The sequence below is a fragment of the Heptranchias perlo genome, chromosome 3 (assembly GCF_035084215.1).
Source record: "Heptranchias perlo isolate sHepPer1 chromosome 3, sHepPer1.hap1, whole genome shotgun sequence".
In the NCBI taxonomy this organism is placed as follows: domain Eukaryota; kingdom Metazoa; phylum Chordata; class Chondrichthyes; order Hexanchiformes; family Hexanchidae; genus Heptranchias; species Heptranchias perlo.
Genome location: NC_090327.1, coordinates 78,042,743 through 78,059,677, shown reverse-complemented (window position 1 = coordinate 78,059,677; position 16,935 = coordinate 78,042,743). Strand labels below are relative to the sequence as shown.

The 16,935-nt window shown below is 43.4% G+C and overlaps 1 protein-coding gene across 1 annotated transcript in view; it reads left to right on the top strand.

Annotated features, from left to right (window-relative positions):
- LOC137308357 (transient receptor potential cation channel subfamily A member 1-like) overlaps nt 1–16,935 on the top strand; it is a 90,687-nt gene that overhangs the window by 66,754 nt on the left and 6,998 nt on the right. Inside the window, exons 20-25 of the mRNA XM_067977140.1 lie at nt 297–386; nt 5,508–5,677; nt 8,070–8,199; nt 12,211–12,393; nt 15,102–15,170; nt 15,274–15,384. Of these exons, the coding sequence (XP_067833241.1) occupies nt 297–386; nt 5,508–5,677; nt 8,070–8,199; nt 12,211–12,393; nt 15,102–15,170; nt 15,274–15,384 (753 nt within the window). The remainder of the gene's footprint in view (nt 1–296; nt 387–5,507; nt 5,678–8,069; nt 8,200–12,210; nt 12,394–15,101; nt 15,171–15,273; nt 15,385–16,935) is intronic.

The following is a 16,935-nucleotide window of genomic DNA, read 5'->3' as shown; positions in this document are numbered from 1 at the left end:
TAAGTCTGCAAAGTTCAGAATTTTGAACGCAGGTTCCTCTGTTCTCCCTGTGCCACTATCTTATTGGCAACCAGAATTACTCAGAGGTCACAGAACAGGGCAGAAACCCAGCAGAAGCAGGTTCCACCCCAAATCCCTCCCCTCCCACCCAAGATAGGCTAATTCTGCACCCCAAGTGAGGTGGAATTTCTCGACCCTTATGTTTAAATACTTGAAGGTTATTCATGCTTGTGTCAGATTGAATACTAACATGGTATTGAACAGTTTCAACTTGTAAAATGTTGTTCCTTCCACAGGAATCTTCAATGCATAAAATATGCACAATAGCTGTGTTTGTCATGAGCATTCTGGGTGTATGTAAGGAGATTTTTCAAATTTTACAACAGGTAAGATGTACATAAAGGAAAGTTTGACTGAGGTTCTCTTTTTTATATACTGATCTTTGATTTTTAACAACTAGCTGTAATGAACTGAAAGTGTAGTTGGAGGCTTTCTTATGAATCAGGCCAAGTTGGTGAAAATGAAAGTATTTCTTTTGTCTAACTGTCCTCATTAAATAAAAGTAGCAGATCTCCTGTGTTATAGTTCACAGTATACCGTGGTATGATCCTTTAATGCGACAAGGTCTTGTCATAAATAGACAAAAACACTGAGGTCAATTTAAGAGTATTTCTGTTCCTATGGAAGTTTCTCAGAAACCAGCAAGCAATGACTTTTTTTTCACTTATGTAATTTTTAAAATGTAACACCGAAATTTGTATTTGTGCTGTTTGCTGGAGATAACTTGTTGCCTTGTAAAGGGAGCCTATGATTAAGAACGTCACAGATGTAATACCAGAAGTGTTACACAAAAGGGTTACAGGAAGTGTGCATTGGCATGCAATATGCACAAGACTTTATGGGTTGGATTTTCCTTCTTAATACTGCATGAAATGGGGAGCTACCACAATAGAAAATGAAGGAACATTCAGTGGGGAGGCCTACCACCACATTCCTGCCCCTATCTGCACTCAGTAGGCCGAAAACCCCAGAGTGCCATGCTGCGGCTGTGTGGCACCCGGGAATCTGCCTGATTTCCCTTCCTTCTGCCGCTACTGCTGGCAACTCTAGGATCCACCAGGAGAAGGTTGTCCGTCAACCCTGGGACATTAGTGGAAAGCCTGCTCTTGTTGCTTCCAGGGAGAGGGCCAAGTCGGACCATCCATCCCTTCCATATTGGCCTCAAACAATCACTACTTGAAGGCTTTGGCCCAATTAGAAGTCTTTATTTAAAAATTTCAGGTGCTTCTGCATTCTTTAATCCGTTACCTCCATTTTAAAAATGAGTTTTTGGGATGTGGGTGATTGCTTGCAGGCCACTTTTATTGCCCATCCCTAGTTGTCCTGAGAAGGGGATGGTGGGCCTCCTACTTGAAATATTGCAGTCCTTATGTTGATGATCCTCCCAAAATGGTGTTAGGTAGGGAATTCCAGGATTTTGATCCAAAGACATTGAAGGTGCATGACTTGGAGGAGATGATGTTCCCAAGATCTTGTTGTTCTTGTCCTTCTTGGTGATAGAGGTTGCAGGACTTGGAGATGCTGTGGAAGTAAGCTTGATGAATTACATACGAAAAATGATGGACAGGAAAAGACCCTCTGGTCCATCCAGCCTGTGCCACAAAACTGTGATGTCTTGTGTATCATAATATACACTCCCTACCCCACCCAGAAGACATGTAATCTCCTGAGAGAGGTGAAAAACCAGGTAAAAACCCAGGCCAATTAGGGAAAAAATCTGGAAAGTTCCTCTGCAACTCCCTTAGGCGATTGAATCTAGTCTGGGAGACAGCTGTGGTCTTAGTTAATGTTATATGGTACCTACTTCTTGTATGAGGTGATCTCCGCCCCAGCCAGAAACAGGTCCAGCTCTCGCTTGAAGGAACTCAGTGAATCATCGCCCGAACTGGCAACCTGTTCCACAGGTCTACAATTCTCTAGGAAAAGAACCACCTCCGAACGTCTCACGTGGTTCTGCCTTTACATAACTTAAGATTATGACCCCCTGATCCTCCCTAACCTATTTAGTTGAAACTAAATGGTTGATGTTAACCTCCCCCCACCCCACGATGGGTGGGAGAGGGTTGGGGGGGCGGGCGGTTAAAAATAAAAAAATCACAAAATGCAACCCCAACCCGCCACGTAACGCCCATTGGCATTTTTACAGCAGTGGGTTGCGTGCTATGTCTGTGTCCCACTCTCAAGAGGCGGGATACTTCATTATAATATTTAAATCAGGCTTCCACAGTGCAGTCGGGTGCCTGATTTAAATTTAATGCTGCCCGGCTGGGTTTCCCAAGGCTCGGGAAACCCAGCAGCTAAATGGAGACTGGAGCAGCTGGATTAAGCAGGTAAGTGCTTTACCAGCACAGCTTGTGGGCCAGGAGGAGCAGGAGAGATCCCCCAGTCCCTCAAGTAAACCTTTTGCTGATCACTGACTCTCTTCGCAGCTGAGATTGGTCGACTCCCCCACCCTCCCGCCCTGCGGTCCCGGACCTCCCGCCCTGCGGTCCCGCCCTGCGGTCCCGGACCTCCCGCCCTGCGGTCCCGGACCTCCCGCCCTGCGGTCCCGGACCTCCCGCCCTGCGATCTTCCGACACCCCCTTTCTGCCCTGCTAACTTTACCTGCCTCCCGATTGCCGGGGACCACCCCAACGGTCCTGGCTGCGGCCTTCTCCACAGGTTTTCTTGAGATAATGAGGTCCTGCTGTTAAATTCGGCAGGACCTCCATGTTCCCGGGATTTCCGGGTTTTCCCCCTATAAACGTGATCCTCCGCTCCTTCCCTGCTTCCCCGTAAATATCGAGACCAAATTAGTTACACAAACACAGTCTAGTCCCTTCGTCACCTTATAGACCTCGATCAATTCACCTATAAGTCTACGCTTCTCTAGAGTATAAAGACCAGCTGTTTGAGCCTTAGTAACTAAGTTGCTTTAAACTTGGAATTAATCCAGTGACCCTCCTCTGTATCCTTTCCAAAGTCTCACTATCACTCACCATGTGAGGAGACCAAAACTGGACACGGTATTCTAACTGTTGCTGCAGTGCGTGCTGAGATAATACATACTGCAGCCACAGTGTGCCAGTGATGGAAGGGGTGGAAACTGAGTTCAGTGACAGTGTGACAATTAAGTGGACTTCTTTGTCCTGGATGGTATTGAGCTTCTTAAGAGTTGTTCCAACTGCATCTATCCAGGTGAATGATGAGTATTCCATCACACTCCTGAGCTGAGCCTTGTAAATGATGAAGAAGCTTTGAGGGATCAGGAGGTAAGCCACTCATTACAGAGTACCCAGCCTTAGCCCTGTTCTTGTAGTCACAGTTTTGACATGCTTGGTCTAATTAAGCTTCTGGTCAATAGTGACATTCAGGATATTCATGACGAAGGTGGGGGGGCGGTAGGGTTTGGAAATAGTTGTACTGTTGAACGTCAGGGGCAGTGGTTGGGCCTTTCCAGATTGGAGATGGTCATTACCTGGTACTTATATAGCATGAATGTTGTCTGCTACTTGTTAGCTCAATCCTGGATATTGTCCAGGGCCTGCTCTAGACATGAACTGCTTCATTTTTGGAAGAGTTGTGAATGGAGCTGAACACTACAATCACTGGCGAATTGACCTTTTTAGCAGAGGGAATGCCAATGATGAAGCAACTAAAGATGCTTAGGCTGAGCATGCTGTCCTGAAGAACTCTGGCAGCGATGTCCTCGGACTGCGATGATTGGCCTCCAAAATCCCCAATGATTTTTCTTTGTGTTAGGTATAATTCTAGACACCGGAAGATTTTCCCATTGACCCTATTGACCTCAGTTCTGTTAGGGCTCCTTAGTGCCATACTTGGTCAAATTGCTACGTTGATATCGGAGACAGTTACTCTCACCTCTCCTCTGGCATTCAGCTCTTGCATCCATGTCTGGATCAAGACGGTGATGAAATCTGGAGCTGAGTGGTTCTGGCGAAACCAGGTTGATAGCACCATTTATGATTTCTTCCATCACTTTGCTGATGATCTGGAGGAGGCTGATATGGCAGTAATTAGCCAGGTTAGATTTGTCCTGTTTTTTGTGGACAGGACACACTTAGGCTGCTTTCCTCCTTGTCTGGTAGATTCCAGCATTGTAGCTGCACAAGAATAGCTTGCCCAGTGGTGTGGATAGTTCCATTGCGCAGATCTTCAGCACTCCCGTTTTGGGCGTGCGCAGGATGAATGCCATCAGATATATCCCCAGAAATGAGGCATAACGAATTTAGCCCCCTATATTTAGGATATGATATTTATTTTAGTTAAGAAAGACTGAGGTCGAAACAATGGCTTAGGCTTTCCTATTTGGGACATATCTGGTGGGGCAGGTCTTCTGTCTGTCCTAGCAGTATCCTCCTATTGCAAGGATGTAGTCTGGGCTCCTAGCCTTCGATATATCAAGTGCACTTAACCACACCTTAATGTCACATGGAATGAACTGAATTGGCTGAACACTGGTTATCCACCACCACTCTTGACAAGATGTGGTAGGGCTGCAGAACTTTTGTAATGATCTGTTCACTGTGAGACTACTTAAGTCTGTCTGTAGCTTGCTGTTTTTAGTGTTTAGCATAAGTTGTTCCTGTGTTGTAGTTTTGCTAGGTTGGTGCCTCATTCAAAGATGTGCATGGTGCTGCTCCTGGCACACCCTTCTACACTCCCCATTGAACCAGAGTTGGTCTCTGGGTTTGGTAGTGATAGAGGAGTGAGGGTTATATGGGGTCATGAGGTTACAGATTGCGGTAATATACAATTCTGCTTTGCTGATGACCTCATGGATGCTGAGTTTTGGACTGCTAGACCTGTTCTTATTCTGTCTCACTGTGTAGATGAGATTTTGTCTTCTCAAGTACTATGCAGCGGTCACACCTACCAGTGCTATCGTGGACAGACATCTCTGTGACAGGTAGGTTAGTAAGGACAAGATGAAGTGGGTTATTCCTTCCACCTGATGCAATCTGGCAGGTATACCCATCAGGACTTGGCCAGCTCAGTCAGTGGTGAGACTACCTCCCATACTAATTATTATACGTTTACTATCTTAAACTGAAGAGAGTGAGTTGATGCTATTTTATATGTTACTTTTGCATACAACAAATTGGTGAAAAAATGTTTGGAAATTGTTTATAAATTGAGCCAGCTCTGCATTAATACTTGGCTTAATTGGTGAGGACTTGCTAAATCTACTAAAGGGAAGAAAATTCAGTCATGGATGGCAGTGTTAGGAGTACAAGGACAGTCTTAAACAGTGTCTAAAGCTACATGATATTTTCACTGACTCCTGGGAAGGTACTGACCAAAACAGAAGTCATCAGAATCTAAAATAAGGCAAAGCTGATCCCTAGAGTAATTAATGAAAGAATAAAATAATATAGTAATTGTTACTGTGATTGCATTAATTGCAATTGTGCTAACTTTCATCACTTTTTTGTCTTACTAAACAGCGAAGGCAGTACTTGCTTGATTCATCCAATCTACTAGACTGGCTTATGTGCGTGACATCCATTCTGTTTGTAATTCCCTGGATGTTGCATATCTCACATCCACTACAGTGGCAGTGTGGTACTGTTAGTGCATTTTCAGCATGGGTGAACTTCCTCTTATATCTCCAAAGGTATAGTTTATTTGACATTTTTTTTAAAATATTTTTATTTATTAATATTATGTCCTCTTCTCTTACCAGGTTATAACAGAAGAAACTATAATCTGAATGCAAGGAAGTACTTACCTATGTGTTCAGAAATCCTTGAGTCCTCCTATTGCACTTGAGAACTGTAAGGCTTTAGCTGATCAGGGAGTTGAGAGCATAAATTCTGAACCCACAGGTATATAGCTCTGTGTGGCAGTGTAACATTTTTAGGAACTATGGGGTAGAACTTCAACATCGTTGTGCCCAATTTATGGGCGTAACATGAGCATAATGATGAGAAATCTAGCAGTGGGAAGGCCTGCGCTCAATTTGTGCGTGCACCCAGACAACTGTTAAATCCATCAGGGCCTTTCCTGAAATGAGCATAAGTCTTATTTCAATTTGGAAATGAGGTTCCTGCATCTGTTTCAGAACCCATCCATGAAATTCGTCTGCCTGAAGTGGAGCAGGCTCTGGGCCTGCTCTGCTCAATGTTACCTGCTCTACAAGCGGCCGAACCAACAGTCCTTAAATGGACCACTGGAAGGTGCCTCAAAAAATCTGGCCCCGATTTTAACTCCCCCAGCCTGGACAGTTAAAATGAGGCCAGTCATTTAAACCCTCCGATCCCGCTGCTTTCCTGCCGTGTCCAGATCTTAACCTGCTCTTTTGAGCAGGTGAGTGGGACCCGCAGGAAGGAAGCGGGGACCTTCTTTAAATATGCAGATTGGGTCCGATTATGTAATTGGGACGCAACTGCAATATTAATTGGAGGCCAGAGCGGGGGAGCAGTGATGGCTTTCACATCAGGCCACACCTGCCGCGAGGCGGATCGTGGGTCAGAAGGTAAGTTTGAAAAATTTTATTTTAGGTTTCCTTATGAGCCTCCCTTGCTCCGGGCTCTCACCCCTACCCATCAATTGCGGCCAGAAAGCCCCATCTATTGTGGCTACAAGCCCCCCTTGATTGCCGTCAGAAAGCTTCCCCCTGATCGCTGATACAAACTTCCCCCCCCCCACACACCACTCTATCGCCTCCAGAGCACCTCCCCCAACAGTACGCCTCCTGCCGCCAAACTCCTGCTCCCAGCCGCCAGCCAGGTAGTTGATCTGGTTGTGTTCAGGTGAGACCCTGGGAGAATTATGCAAATGATCCCCAGCCGTTAAGATTGGCAGAGCCTCCACACCCCCGAAATCCCTATCCGATTTGGGGATCGTGCTCTCCATTCCCGTCCCCACTTTAAAATCGGGGCTTAAATATTTTATTTACTTTGATGTGGGGCTGGGGGCAACAGGAATGCTCCACAGTGTTACTGTGGGCTGCTGCCTGCTCGTGCTTGGCCCACCTCACGTTCTCCTCCACCCCCTCTCTGCAGCGTGACAAGTGGCCCAAATTCCATTCGACCACATGATCGTAGCGAGCTGCGCATGTATCGTGCCTCCAGAGGCAGCTTGCTCCGACTATTACAATGAGGCCTGAGGAGCAATTTAGGACAGTCCTCGGCCTCCCGTTTTGGGCGTGCGCAGGACAAATGCCATCAGATATGTGCCCAGAAATGGGGCATAACAAATTTAGCCCCCTATATTTAGGATATGATATTTATTTTAGTTAAGAAAGACTGAGGTCGAAACAATGGCTTAGGCTTTCCTATTTGGGACATATCTGGTGGGGCAGGTCTTCTGCCTGTCCTAGCAGTGTCCTCCTGACTGTGCCTGTACTTCTGACCCCGGGATACTTTGCATGCAAGGGTGGGCTCCCATGGCCTCCTTCGGATAAGTCACGCCAGACTCTCAGCGGAGTCTTGCTGTAGTAGGCTCAGGGATTTACTACAACGGGAGGAACAGGCAGCGATGCTGCAAAATTCTTCTCCTGCCGATAGGACCTGTGCACATCTGTGCTTTGAGTGCGATTGCACTAGCCCCTCTTCCATTGCTCCACTGAGGCAGACCACTGCACATCAGAACCTAACAGGCAGCCCTGCCCCAGTGTTCAATCAGGGCATATGGCAAGAAACATGGAGGAGGCCTTGTTTCCCCTATTTCCATGTAATTTCCAGTAAAGGAGGGAAGCAGGGACACAGCAGATTGCATCCCAGAGCACATTTCTGGCTCTGTCTTTCAAGGGGAAAACTGACGTGACAGGCCCGGAAAGCCTAAAGCAATGTTTACGTTTCTGTAAATGATGTTTTTCAGTGCTGGAATCCAGGGAGAATTGAGACCCTGTAGCTCCAGGTAGCAGAAAGTTGTTTTGGACTACAAAAAACAATGGTTCGGGAGTACTGTGATGATTTACAAAGAAAATACACAAAGTTAAAGTTTATGGTTATTTTCATAGACTTGCTATAGGTTTTATGGTTGTATTTGTGTCTTTCCTTCAGATTCGAAATATCTGGAATCTATGTGGTAATGTTTGGGGAGATCCTAAAGACCTTATTTCAAATTATGATTCTGTTTTTCTTCCTTATCCTGGCTTTTGGATTGGCCTTCTACATTCTTTTATATGAACAGGTAAGTGCACCCACTGTTAGGAATTCATAGTCAAGTATAAAGAAAATATAAAAGCATTAATTTTGTTCGCCTGAGTGGCAGTGGGCAGGATCCGAGCAATAAATAAGTGAATGTAACTGAACCAAACAGGGTTTTTTGACAGCAAGTAAGTCCTCCCGTATTATTTGGTTCAACATGCACTGGCCAACATTGAGGAATTGTTTAAAGTCCATCCAATTTTGAATATGATTTTACATTGTTTGTATTTTGGCACCATTGACAGAAATGTGTTTTTATATTTTTCGTACCATGCACCACGAATCCTGCAGAGAAAATGTAACACAAGTATGTTTTTTTCTTATTTCTACTTAACACATATTACAAATATTTACATTAATGATAGGTCAATGGTAGCTTTTTCTTTTATTCGTTCATGGGATGTGGGTGTCGCAGGCGAGGCCAGCATTTATTGCCCATCACTAATTGCCCTTGAGAAGGTGGTGGTGAGCCGCCTTCTTGAGCTGCTGCAGTCCGTGTGGTGAAGATTCTCCCACAGTGCTGTTAGGAAGGGAGTTCCAGGATTTTGACCCTGCAACGATGAAGGAACGGCGATATATTTCCAAGTCGGGATGGTGTGTGACTTGGAGGGGAACGTGCAGGTGGTGTTGTTCCCATGTACCTGCTGCTCTTGTCCTTCTAGGTGGTAGAGGTCGCAAGTATGGGAGGTGCTGTTGAAGAAGCCTTGGCAAGTTGCTGCAGTGCATCCTGTGGATGGTACACACTGCAGCCACTGTGCGCCCGGTGGTGAGGGGAGTGAATATTTAGGGTGGTGGATGGGGTGCCAATCAAGTGGGCTGCTTTGCCCTGGATGGTGTTGAGCTTCTTGAGTGTTGTTCGAGCTGCACTCATCCAAGCAAGTGGAGAGTATTCCATCACACTCCTGACTTGTGGCTTGTAGATGGTGGAAAGGCTTTGGGGAGTCAGGAGGTGAGTCACTCGCCGCAGAATACCCAGCCTCTGGCCTGTTCTTGTGGCCACAGTATTTATATGGCTGGTCCAGTTAAGTTTCTGGTCAATGGTGACCCCAGGATGTTGATGATGGGGGATTCGGCGATGGTAATGCCGTGGAATGGCAAGGGGAGGTGGTTAGACTCTCTCTTGTTGGAGATGGTCATTGCCTGGCACTTTTCTGGCGCGAATGTTATTTGCCACTTATGAGCCCAAGCCTGGATGTTGTCCAGGTCTTGCTGCATGCGGGCTCGGACTGCTTCATTATCTGAGGGATTGCGAATGGAACTGAACACTGTGCAATCATCAGCGAACATCCCCATTTCTGACCTTATGATGGAGGGAAGGTCATTGATGAAGCAGCTGAAGATGGTTGGGCCTCGGACACTGCCCTGAGGAACGCCTGCAGCAATGTCCTGGGGCTGAGATGATTGGCCTCCAAAAACCACTACCATCTTCCTTTGTGCTAGGTATGACTCCAGCCACTGGAGAGTTTTCCCCCTGATTCCCATTGACTTCAATTTTACTAGGTCTCATTGGTGCCACACTCGGTCAAATGCTGCCTTGATGTCAAGGGCAGTCACTCTCACCTCACCTCTGGAATTCAGCTCTTTTGTCCATGTTTGGACCAAGGCTGTAATGAGGTCTGGAGCTGAGTGGTCCTGGCGGAACCCAAACTGAGCATCGGTCAGCAGGTCATAGGAACAGGAGTAGGCCATTCAGCCCCTCGTGCCTGCTCCGCCATTTGATAAGATCATGGCTGATCTGTGATCTAGCTCCATATACCTGTCTTTGGCCCATATCCCTTAATACCTTTGGTTGCCAAAAAGCTATCTATCTCAGATTTAAATTTAGCATTTGAGCTAGTATCAATTGCTGTTTGCGGAATAGAGTTCCAAACTTCTACCACCCTTTGTGTGTAGAAATGTTTTCTAATCTTGCTCCTGAAAGGTCTGGCTCTAAATTTTAGACTGTGCCCCCTACTCCTAGAATCCCCAACCAGTGAAAATAGTTTCTCTCTATCCACCCTATCCATTCCCTTTAAAATCTTATAAACTTCGATCAGACTACCCCTTAACCTTCTAAACTCTACAGAATACAACCCCAATTTGTGTAATCTCTCCTCATAACTTAATCCTTGCAGTCCGGGTATCATTCTAGTAAACCTACGCTGCACTCCCTCCAAGGCCAATATGTCCTTCCGAAGTTACGGTGCCCAGAACTGCTCACAGTACTCCAGGTGCGGTCTAACCAGGGTTTTGTATAGCTGCAGCATAACTTCTGCCCCCTTGTACTCTAGTCCTCTAGATATAAAGGCCAGCATTCCATTAGCCTTATTGATTATTTTCTGCACCTGTTCATGACACTTCAATGATCTATGTACCTGAACCCCTAAGTTATTGGTGAGCAAATGCCGCTTGATAGCACTGTCGACGACACCTTCCATCACTTTGCTGATGATTGAGAGTAGACTGATGGGGCGGTAATTGGTCGGATTGGATTTGTCCTGCTTTTTGTGAACCGCACATAGCTGGGCAATTTTCCACATTGTCTGGTAGATGCCAGTGTTGTCGCTGTACTGGAACAGTTTGGCTAGAGGCGCAGCTAGTTCTGGAGCACAAGACTTCAGCACTACAGCCAGGATGTTGTCGGGGCCCATAGCCTTTGCTGTATCCAGTGTACTCGGCCATTTCTTGATATCACATGGAGTGAGCTGAATTGGCTGAAGACTGGCTTCTGTGATGGTGGGGATATCGGGAGGAGGCCGAGATGGATCATCCACTCAGCACTTCTGGCTGAAGATGGTTGCAAACGCTTCAGCCTTGTCTTTTGCACTCACGTGCTGGACTCTGCCATCATTGAGGATGGGGATGTTTACAGAGCCTCCTCCTCCCGTTAGTTGTTTAATTGTCCACCACCATTCACGAATGGATGTGGCAGGACTGCAGAGCTTTCATCTGATCTGTTGGTTGTGGAATCGCTTAGCTCTGTCTATAGCATGTTGCTTCCATTGTTTAGCATGCATGTAGTCCTGAGTTGTAGCTTCACCAGGTTGGCACCTCATTTTTAAGTATACCTGGTGTAATGAGAAGCAAAGTACACTTCACAGTTTTACAGCAGAGAAAGGAGAGCTCCCTTTGTTATTCTCAACTTATTTCTTTTTCTTTCACTTTTCTCATGGAGTCCTCTCCGTCATATTTATGTCTGTAGCTTTATTGTCATAGTGCTGGATTTTCCATTAGATGGACATTAAAAGCTTGCCGTCTTTTTCACTTATTTCTTCTACTGCGTCAAATATTTTCCTTTGATGACAGTAAGCTCCTACATTTAAATGTTTATTTGCCAGTTAAGAATAGCTGGATTATTTTTGGAACAGCATTGTCTTAAGGGAGATGAGGAGCTCCTGTTTGACCCTAGCTCAATGCTCTAGTTGTCAATAAAATTAAAGCTCTGCGTTGCATTGTCCAGCAATCAGCTGTCGAGAGCATAAATACTGCTTCCGTTTGCTTCCCTATTATTTCCAAAGCAAAAGTGAATCCTCTTATAATTTGTACAGCACATATGACAAGTTCTGCTGTAAAAAGATTCTTGGACCATGCACCGTCCTCCTCGGGTGTACTTACTACCCTTTAGCAGTTATTAATGAATAAATACATAAACTTTTTAAATGAAAATTTGAAAACATATGCAGCTTTGAGTTCAGAAACATTGTCCAAAATGTTACCATTAATTAACAGTAGTTTGCAATAGTTAGTTCTATAAATGGTAGATGATCATCAAAATGTGGGTGTGGAGGTACTTATAGACGTATCCAGGCACATACACATGGCATAATATTTATTAGAATCTTACTTGACAGTTTTAGACACACAAACAACTTTCATTTATAGAATGCCTTTAATGTAGAAAAACATCCCCAGGCACAGAGATGTGAGGAAAACACACTTTCAGAACCAAGAATATTGATGTATTCATGTAAAAGTGTTTGACAGGATATTATGATGATCCATTTTCTCTTTCCAGATGGCATATGGAACTCCTGTTCTTTCTCTGATGAAGACACTTGCAATGATGTTGGGGGATATTAACTACAATGAGAACTTTTTTGTCCCATATATCACAAACAGGATGCCGTACCCTATCCTGACCTTTGCAGTGCTAATTATGTTCATGTTGCTAGTGCCAATCCTCCTGATGAATTTACTGGTAAGTATGATGTCTAAATTTGCTGATATAAGCGCAGGTATTGCATTTCAAAAGTGATTTGTATGAAGCACTTTGAGATGCTGCTCAGGGATGTGATAGAGCATTACATAAATTTAATTTAAATTCATTTGTTTTTAATCCGGTGATAAAAGTTAAAATTACCCCCAGTGTGTCCATCAGTACAACCAAGTCATCAATATATTTTCTCCGCCTCTTATTTTCTCTCTGTTTTCCCTATTCAGCCCATTTTCATTTTCATTTTTCATTTCTGTCTTCATAGAAATAGGTGCAAGTGCCACTAGTCCACAATTTAAAAATGTTCTGCCGACGTGAGACCTGCAGTTTTAACAGCTTTCATTATTGCTTTTGTTGCAAAGCAATAATGAAAGCTGTTAAAACTGCAGGTCTCACGTCGGCAGAACATTTTTAAATTGTGGACTAGTGGCACTTGCACCTATTTCTATGAAGACAGAAATGAAAAATGAAAATGAAAATGGGCTGAATAGGGAAAACAGAGAGAAAATAAGAGGCGGAGATAATCCATCAACATAACATTCTTTTGGGAACTGGGAAACAGAAATTGTGCTGAAGGATTGGGAAGTGGCAAAGTTACACCCATGTTCAATAAAGAGGAAAAGAATAACATAGAAACATAGGAATTGCTAGACGAAAAAAAACCAAGGTCCATCTAATTTGTCTTCTACTATTCAGGTAGTCACATGATACAATGATATTGGTGTTGTTGACGAATCATAGCAGTCAGTCTCTATCAATTAGTTTACAACAGACCCAAAAATGCCAGCAAAATTATACACCAATTATTTTTACCTCAGTTGTGGGTAAATTTCTAAAGGGTCATTTTATAAAACCACACCTAGGATAGATCCTCACCCACTGGGAGTGCAAATCTTGGGAGCGTGCATCCAAATTCCCAATATGTGCTCCCCACTTGTGAGGCTCCATTTTAGGAGGGCAACTTTGTAAAATTACATCTCTAGAGTCCATAATATGAGCTAACTAGTGAACACTTAGAAAAGCATGTGTTAATCAGGGACAGTCATGGATTTGGAAAGGACAGGTCCTGCTTAACTAATTGATTTTTTCAAGAAATTAGAATATATGGATGAGTAGATGTTGTATATATGAACTTTCAAAAGGTGTTTGGTAAGGTGCTACATAAGATGTTATGAAAATGAAGGCTCATGGTATTAAAGGAAATTAGCTGCATAATTAGAGGAATGGTTGAGAAAGCAAAGAATAGGGATAATTAGATTCGTTTTGGATTGGCAGAATGTGGATAGTGGTGTACTTCAAGGATTCTTTCATTGACCCCTTTAGTTTTCCATTTGCATAATTGATTTGGACAAAGATAGAAGAAGAATGATCAAAGTTTGATGCCGATACCAAATTAGGGGGCATAGCAAATTGCGAGGAAGAACGCAGGAGATTGCAGGGCGACACAGACAGATTAGTGGATTGAGCAGATAGATGGTAATTCAATGCAGAGAAATGTGAAGTAGTGCATTTCATAAGGTAAAAGGAAGTGCACCCTAGGGGATAAAACTGTTAACAGATTAAAGGAACATAGAGATCTGGGGATACAGTTACGTAGATCTTTAAAAGTGCCAATGCAAATCAAAAAGAGAATATTCTCCTTGGAGGGGAGTTAAGCAAGGTCTCTTTAGAGTTGAGGTGGCTTGAAGATGACACGTCTCATGATGGAGTCTCAAAACCAAGTCCAATCTCTTTCGTGGATTTGGTAATGCAATATCTGAATTAGGTAGGTTTGCAGTACTGCAAGGCACTTCTAATAATTGACCAGCTGGCATGGCTCACTATTGGAAATGGAAGATGTAAACCTGTCACTCAGAGCTGGATTTTTCTCCGTTGGTGCAGATTACCATGTAAATCAATGCTGCAATGGGCATGGTGGTCTTAGCTGGACATGTAGTGGCGAGCTTATCAGTGCTCTGCGCTGCTATGTTGCATGGGTTTCACTGGCTAAATTGCAGCAGTGCCTCTGTGTACACTTGGGAATTCCTAAGCCTTGTCTCTGCCAACCTGCACCCAAGCTCTCTGGACTTAGGTAAGTGGAATGTGTCCCTATAGGGAGAGTATGTGCGCTCAATATTAGGCAAACAGAAATCCTACAAGTGGGTGTAGTTTTCTAAATGGCTTGATTTGGAGACTCTTAAACACAGTGATGGGTTTTTTTGTGTGTCAGACATCCAGTTGAAAAAAAAGGCAATGGGATTCTGGGTTTTATACATAGGAACACTGATTATATTTATGTAAGACATTTATTAGGCCACATTGCAAATATTGGTTAGGATACAATTGAAGTATTGTGTGCAGTCCTGGGAATTCCAATATAGGAAGGATATTAGAACGAAGATTGAATAGCCTTAAATATCAGGAATAAACGGTTTAGGTTATGAAGGAAGGCTCAAAAATTGAGGCTTTAATCACTGGAGCAGAGACTGTTGAGAGGATTTAATAGAGCTTTGAAAATTATGAAAGATTTTGATAGGGTGAACAGTGAAAGAGAAGAGGAAATTGTGAAGATGTGAGGTTGTAATCTTATTAGTGAGACTCCGACCGAAAGTGGGATACCTGGCCTATGTTTGGAATACACACATTGATAAGACAGTCTGTTCATTTGATGTTAGTGATGCAAACAATTTCTGATGTATCGTTTTTTAATTTAGATTGGTTTAGCTGTGGGAGACATTGCTGAAGTCCAGAGAAATGCATCCTTAAAAAGGATTGCAATGCAGGTTAGTCTTTATGATTCAGTGAAGATGTTCAATCTTTCTGAAGAGGGAAGAAATGCAACACTATCATGAAAACATTTCAAATGAATCAATTTTATTCCTGCAGGTTTCTCTTCATACCAGTTTGGAAGAGAAACTTCCCTATTGGTTTCTTAAACAAGTTGACCAAGAGAAAACAACAATATATCCGAACAAGCCAAGGGTTTTTTTGACTGGGGTAAGTACGTGAAAAACTGTAACAAATTTATTGACCTAGCATTGGGCAGGAGAAAGGATTGAGGGGTATAGTGTGATGGTGGTTAGATGGGGTTGATTCTGTTCCTAAAAACGCTAATATCCTAAATGCTGCAGCTAATGACATTGGCGTAAATTTTCATCTTCACTGCATGGGCGGTAATTCTCTTTGAAGTCAATGAAAAAGGAAATCAGGTGGGTGTAAAACGGGCTGCTGATTAGTTACCGTCCATTTTATAATATCCCATCTAAGACCAATTTCATCCCCCTTGACTCCATTTTCCATTTAATAATGGATGAGAGTTCCATTTTAACTAATCATTTCAGAAATGTATTACAAAAAATATAGAAATTTTCCCTTTTTGGCATAGGATGAAGACACTGCTTTTGTCATGACTAATATTTTTTTTTAAAAACCATTAACTCCATTTAGTAATATTATTAATGAAATATTGGTTGATTTTGTGTACATTGCAAGGAGGGAGCACATGTGGATCTTTCATGCTTATCAGTGCATTATTACATTTGTTCTGTGCTTTTCACACACAATTAAGAATTTTACTCTATTTTTTCAGTGTGCTAGTTTATATGGTGCACAATACAAGAGAAATCAACAGACAACAGATTTGGACTGAAATATCACCTGTGTAGACTTTGAAAGTTCATTGTAAATTGTAAAAATTGTGCAGCTAAAGTCTGGAAAGTAAATTCTTAAGAAAGATTCAACTCAGAAGCTGTCTAATGTTAAATGAAACGAAATGGCAGATCTGCATTTCTTTGTTACTCTAAACTGGCCGCTCTTTGCAAACAGGCATTTCTAGGCATGCAAGCCAGAGGTTACATAGAACTACACAGAAGGGGTTTATACACTAATTCCACTTATAACATGAGATACTGTAACCCTAATTTTCCTCACAGCACAAATGTAAATTTGTCTCCAAGGGCAGGATCAACCGAAATCTGCTGTCTTCTTCTAATCCTTTAATATATTTTTTAAATGTAGATGGGAGATACTAGACTGAGCTTAGCAATATTTCACTGTTTACACATGGAAGGAATGACCACTTCAAAGCCAATAAGGGTAGATATTAATTATTGGGTGACTGACTGGCGGAGTGCAATGGCCAGCTTTCTGATAATGCCGGTGGGAGGCCTAGTCCATTCGGAGTGCTGGGTCTGATTACCATGTCGCTGTTGGACAGGGGGCATCAAATGGGCACCCCATTATTGCCAGCTGGCTCTAAACCATCACAATATCGGGCAGCGGGGAGCCCAAACCGACAGGCAGGAAGGTGGGTCTGGAGGGGTGGTAGGAGCCTGATCACTGGCCATGGCAAGTAGTGTAACAATCACTGTATGGGAGACTAAGATGACTGCAGGATGGTTGGAACAGTTAGGAGACAAGAGACCAATTTAGGTGCAGAGGCTGAATGCCGCTTTACTGTCCAGGAATGAGAATTAGTGTACGCCACTGAGTTGCATCTGTGCAAATTTTGAGTTTACAAGGGTTAACATTTCTGATAGACATTGGATT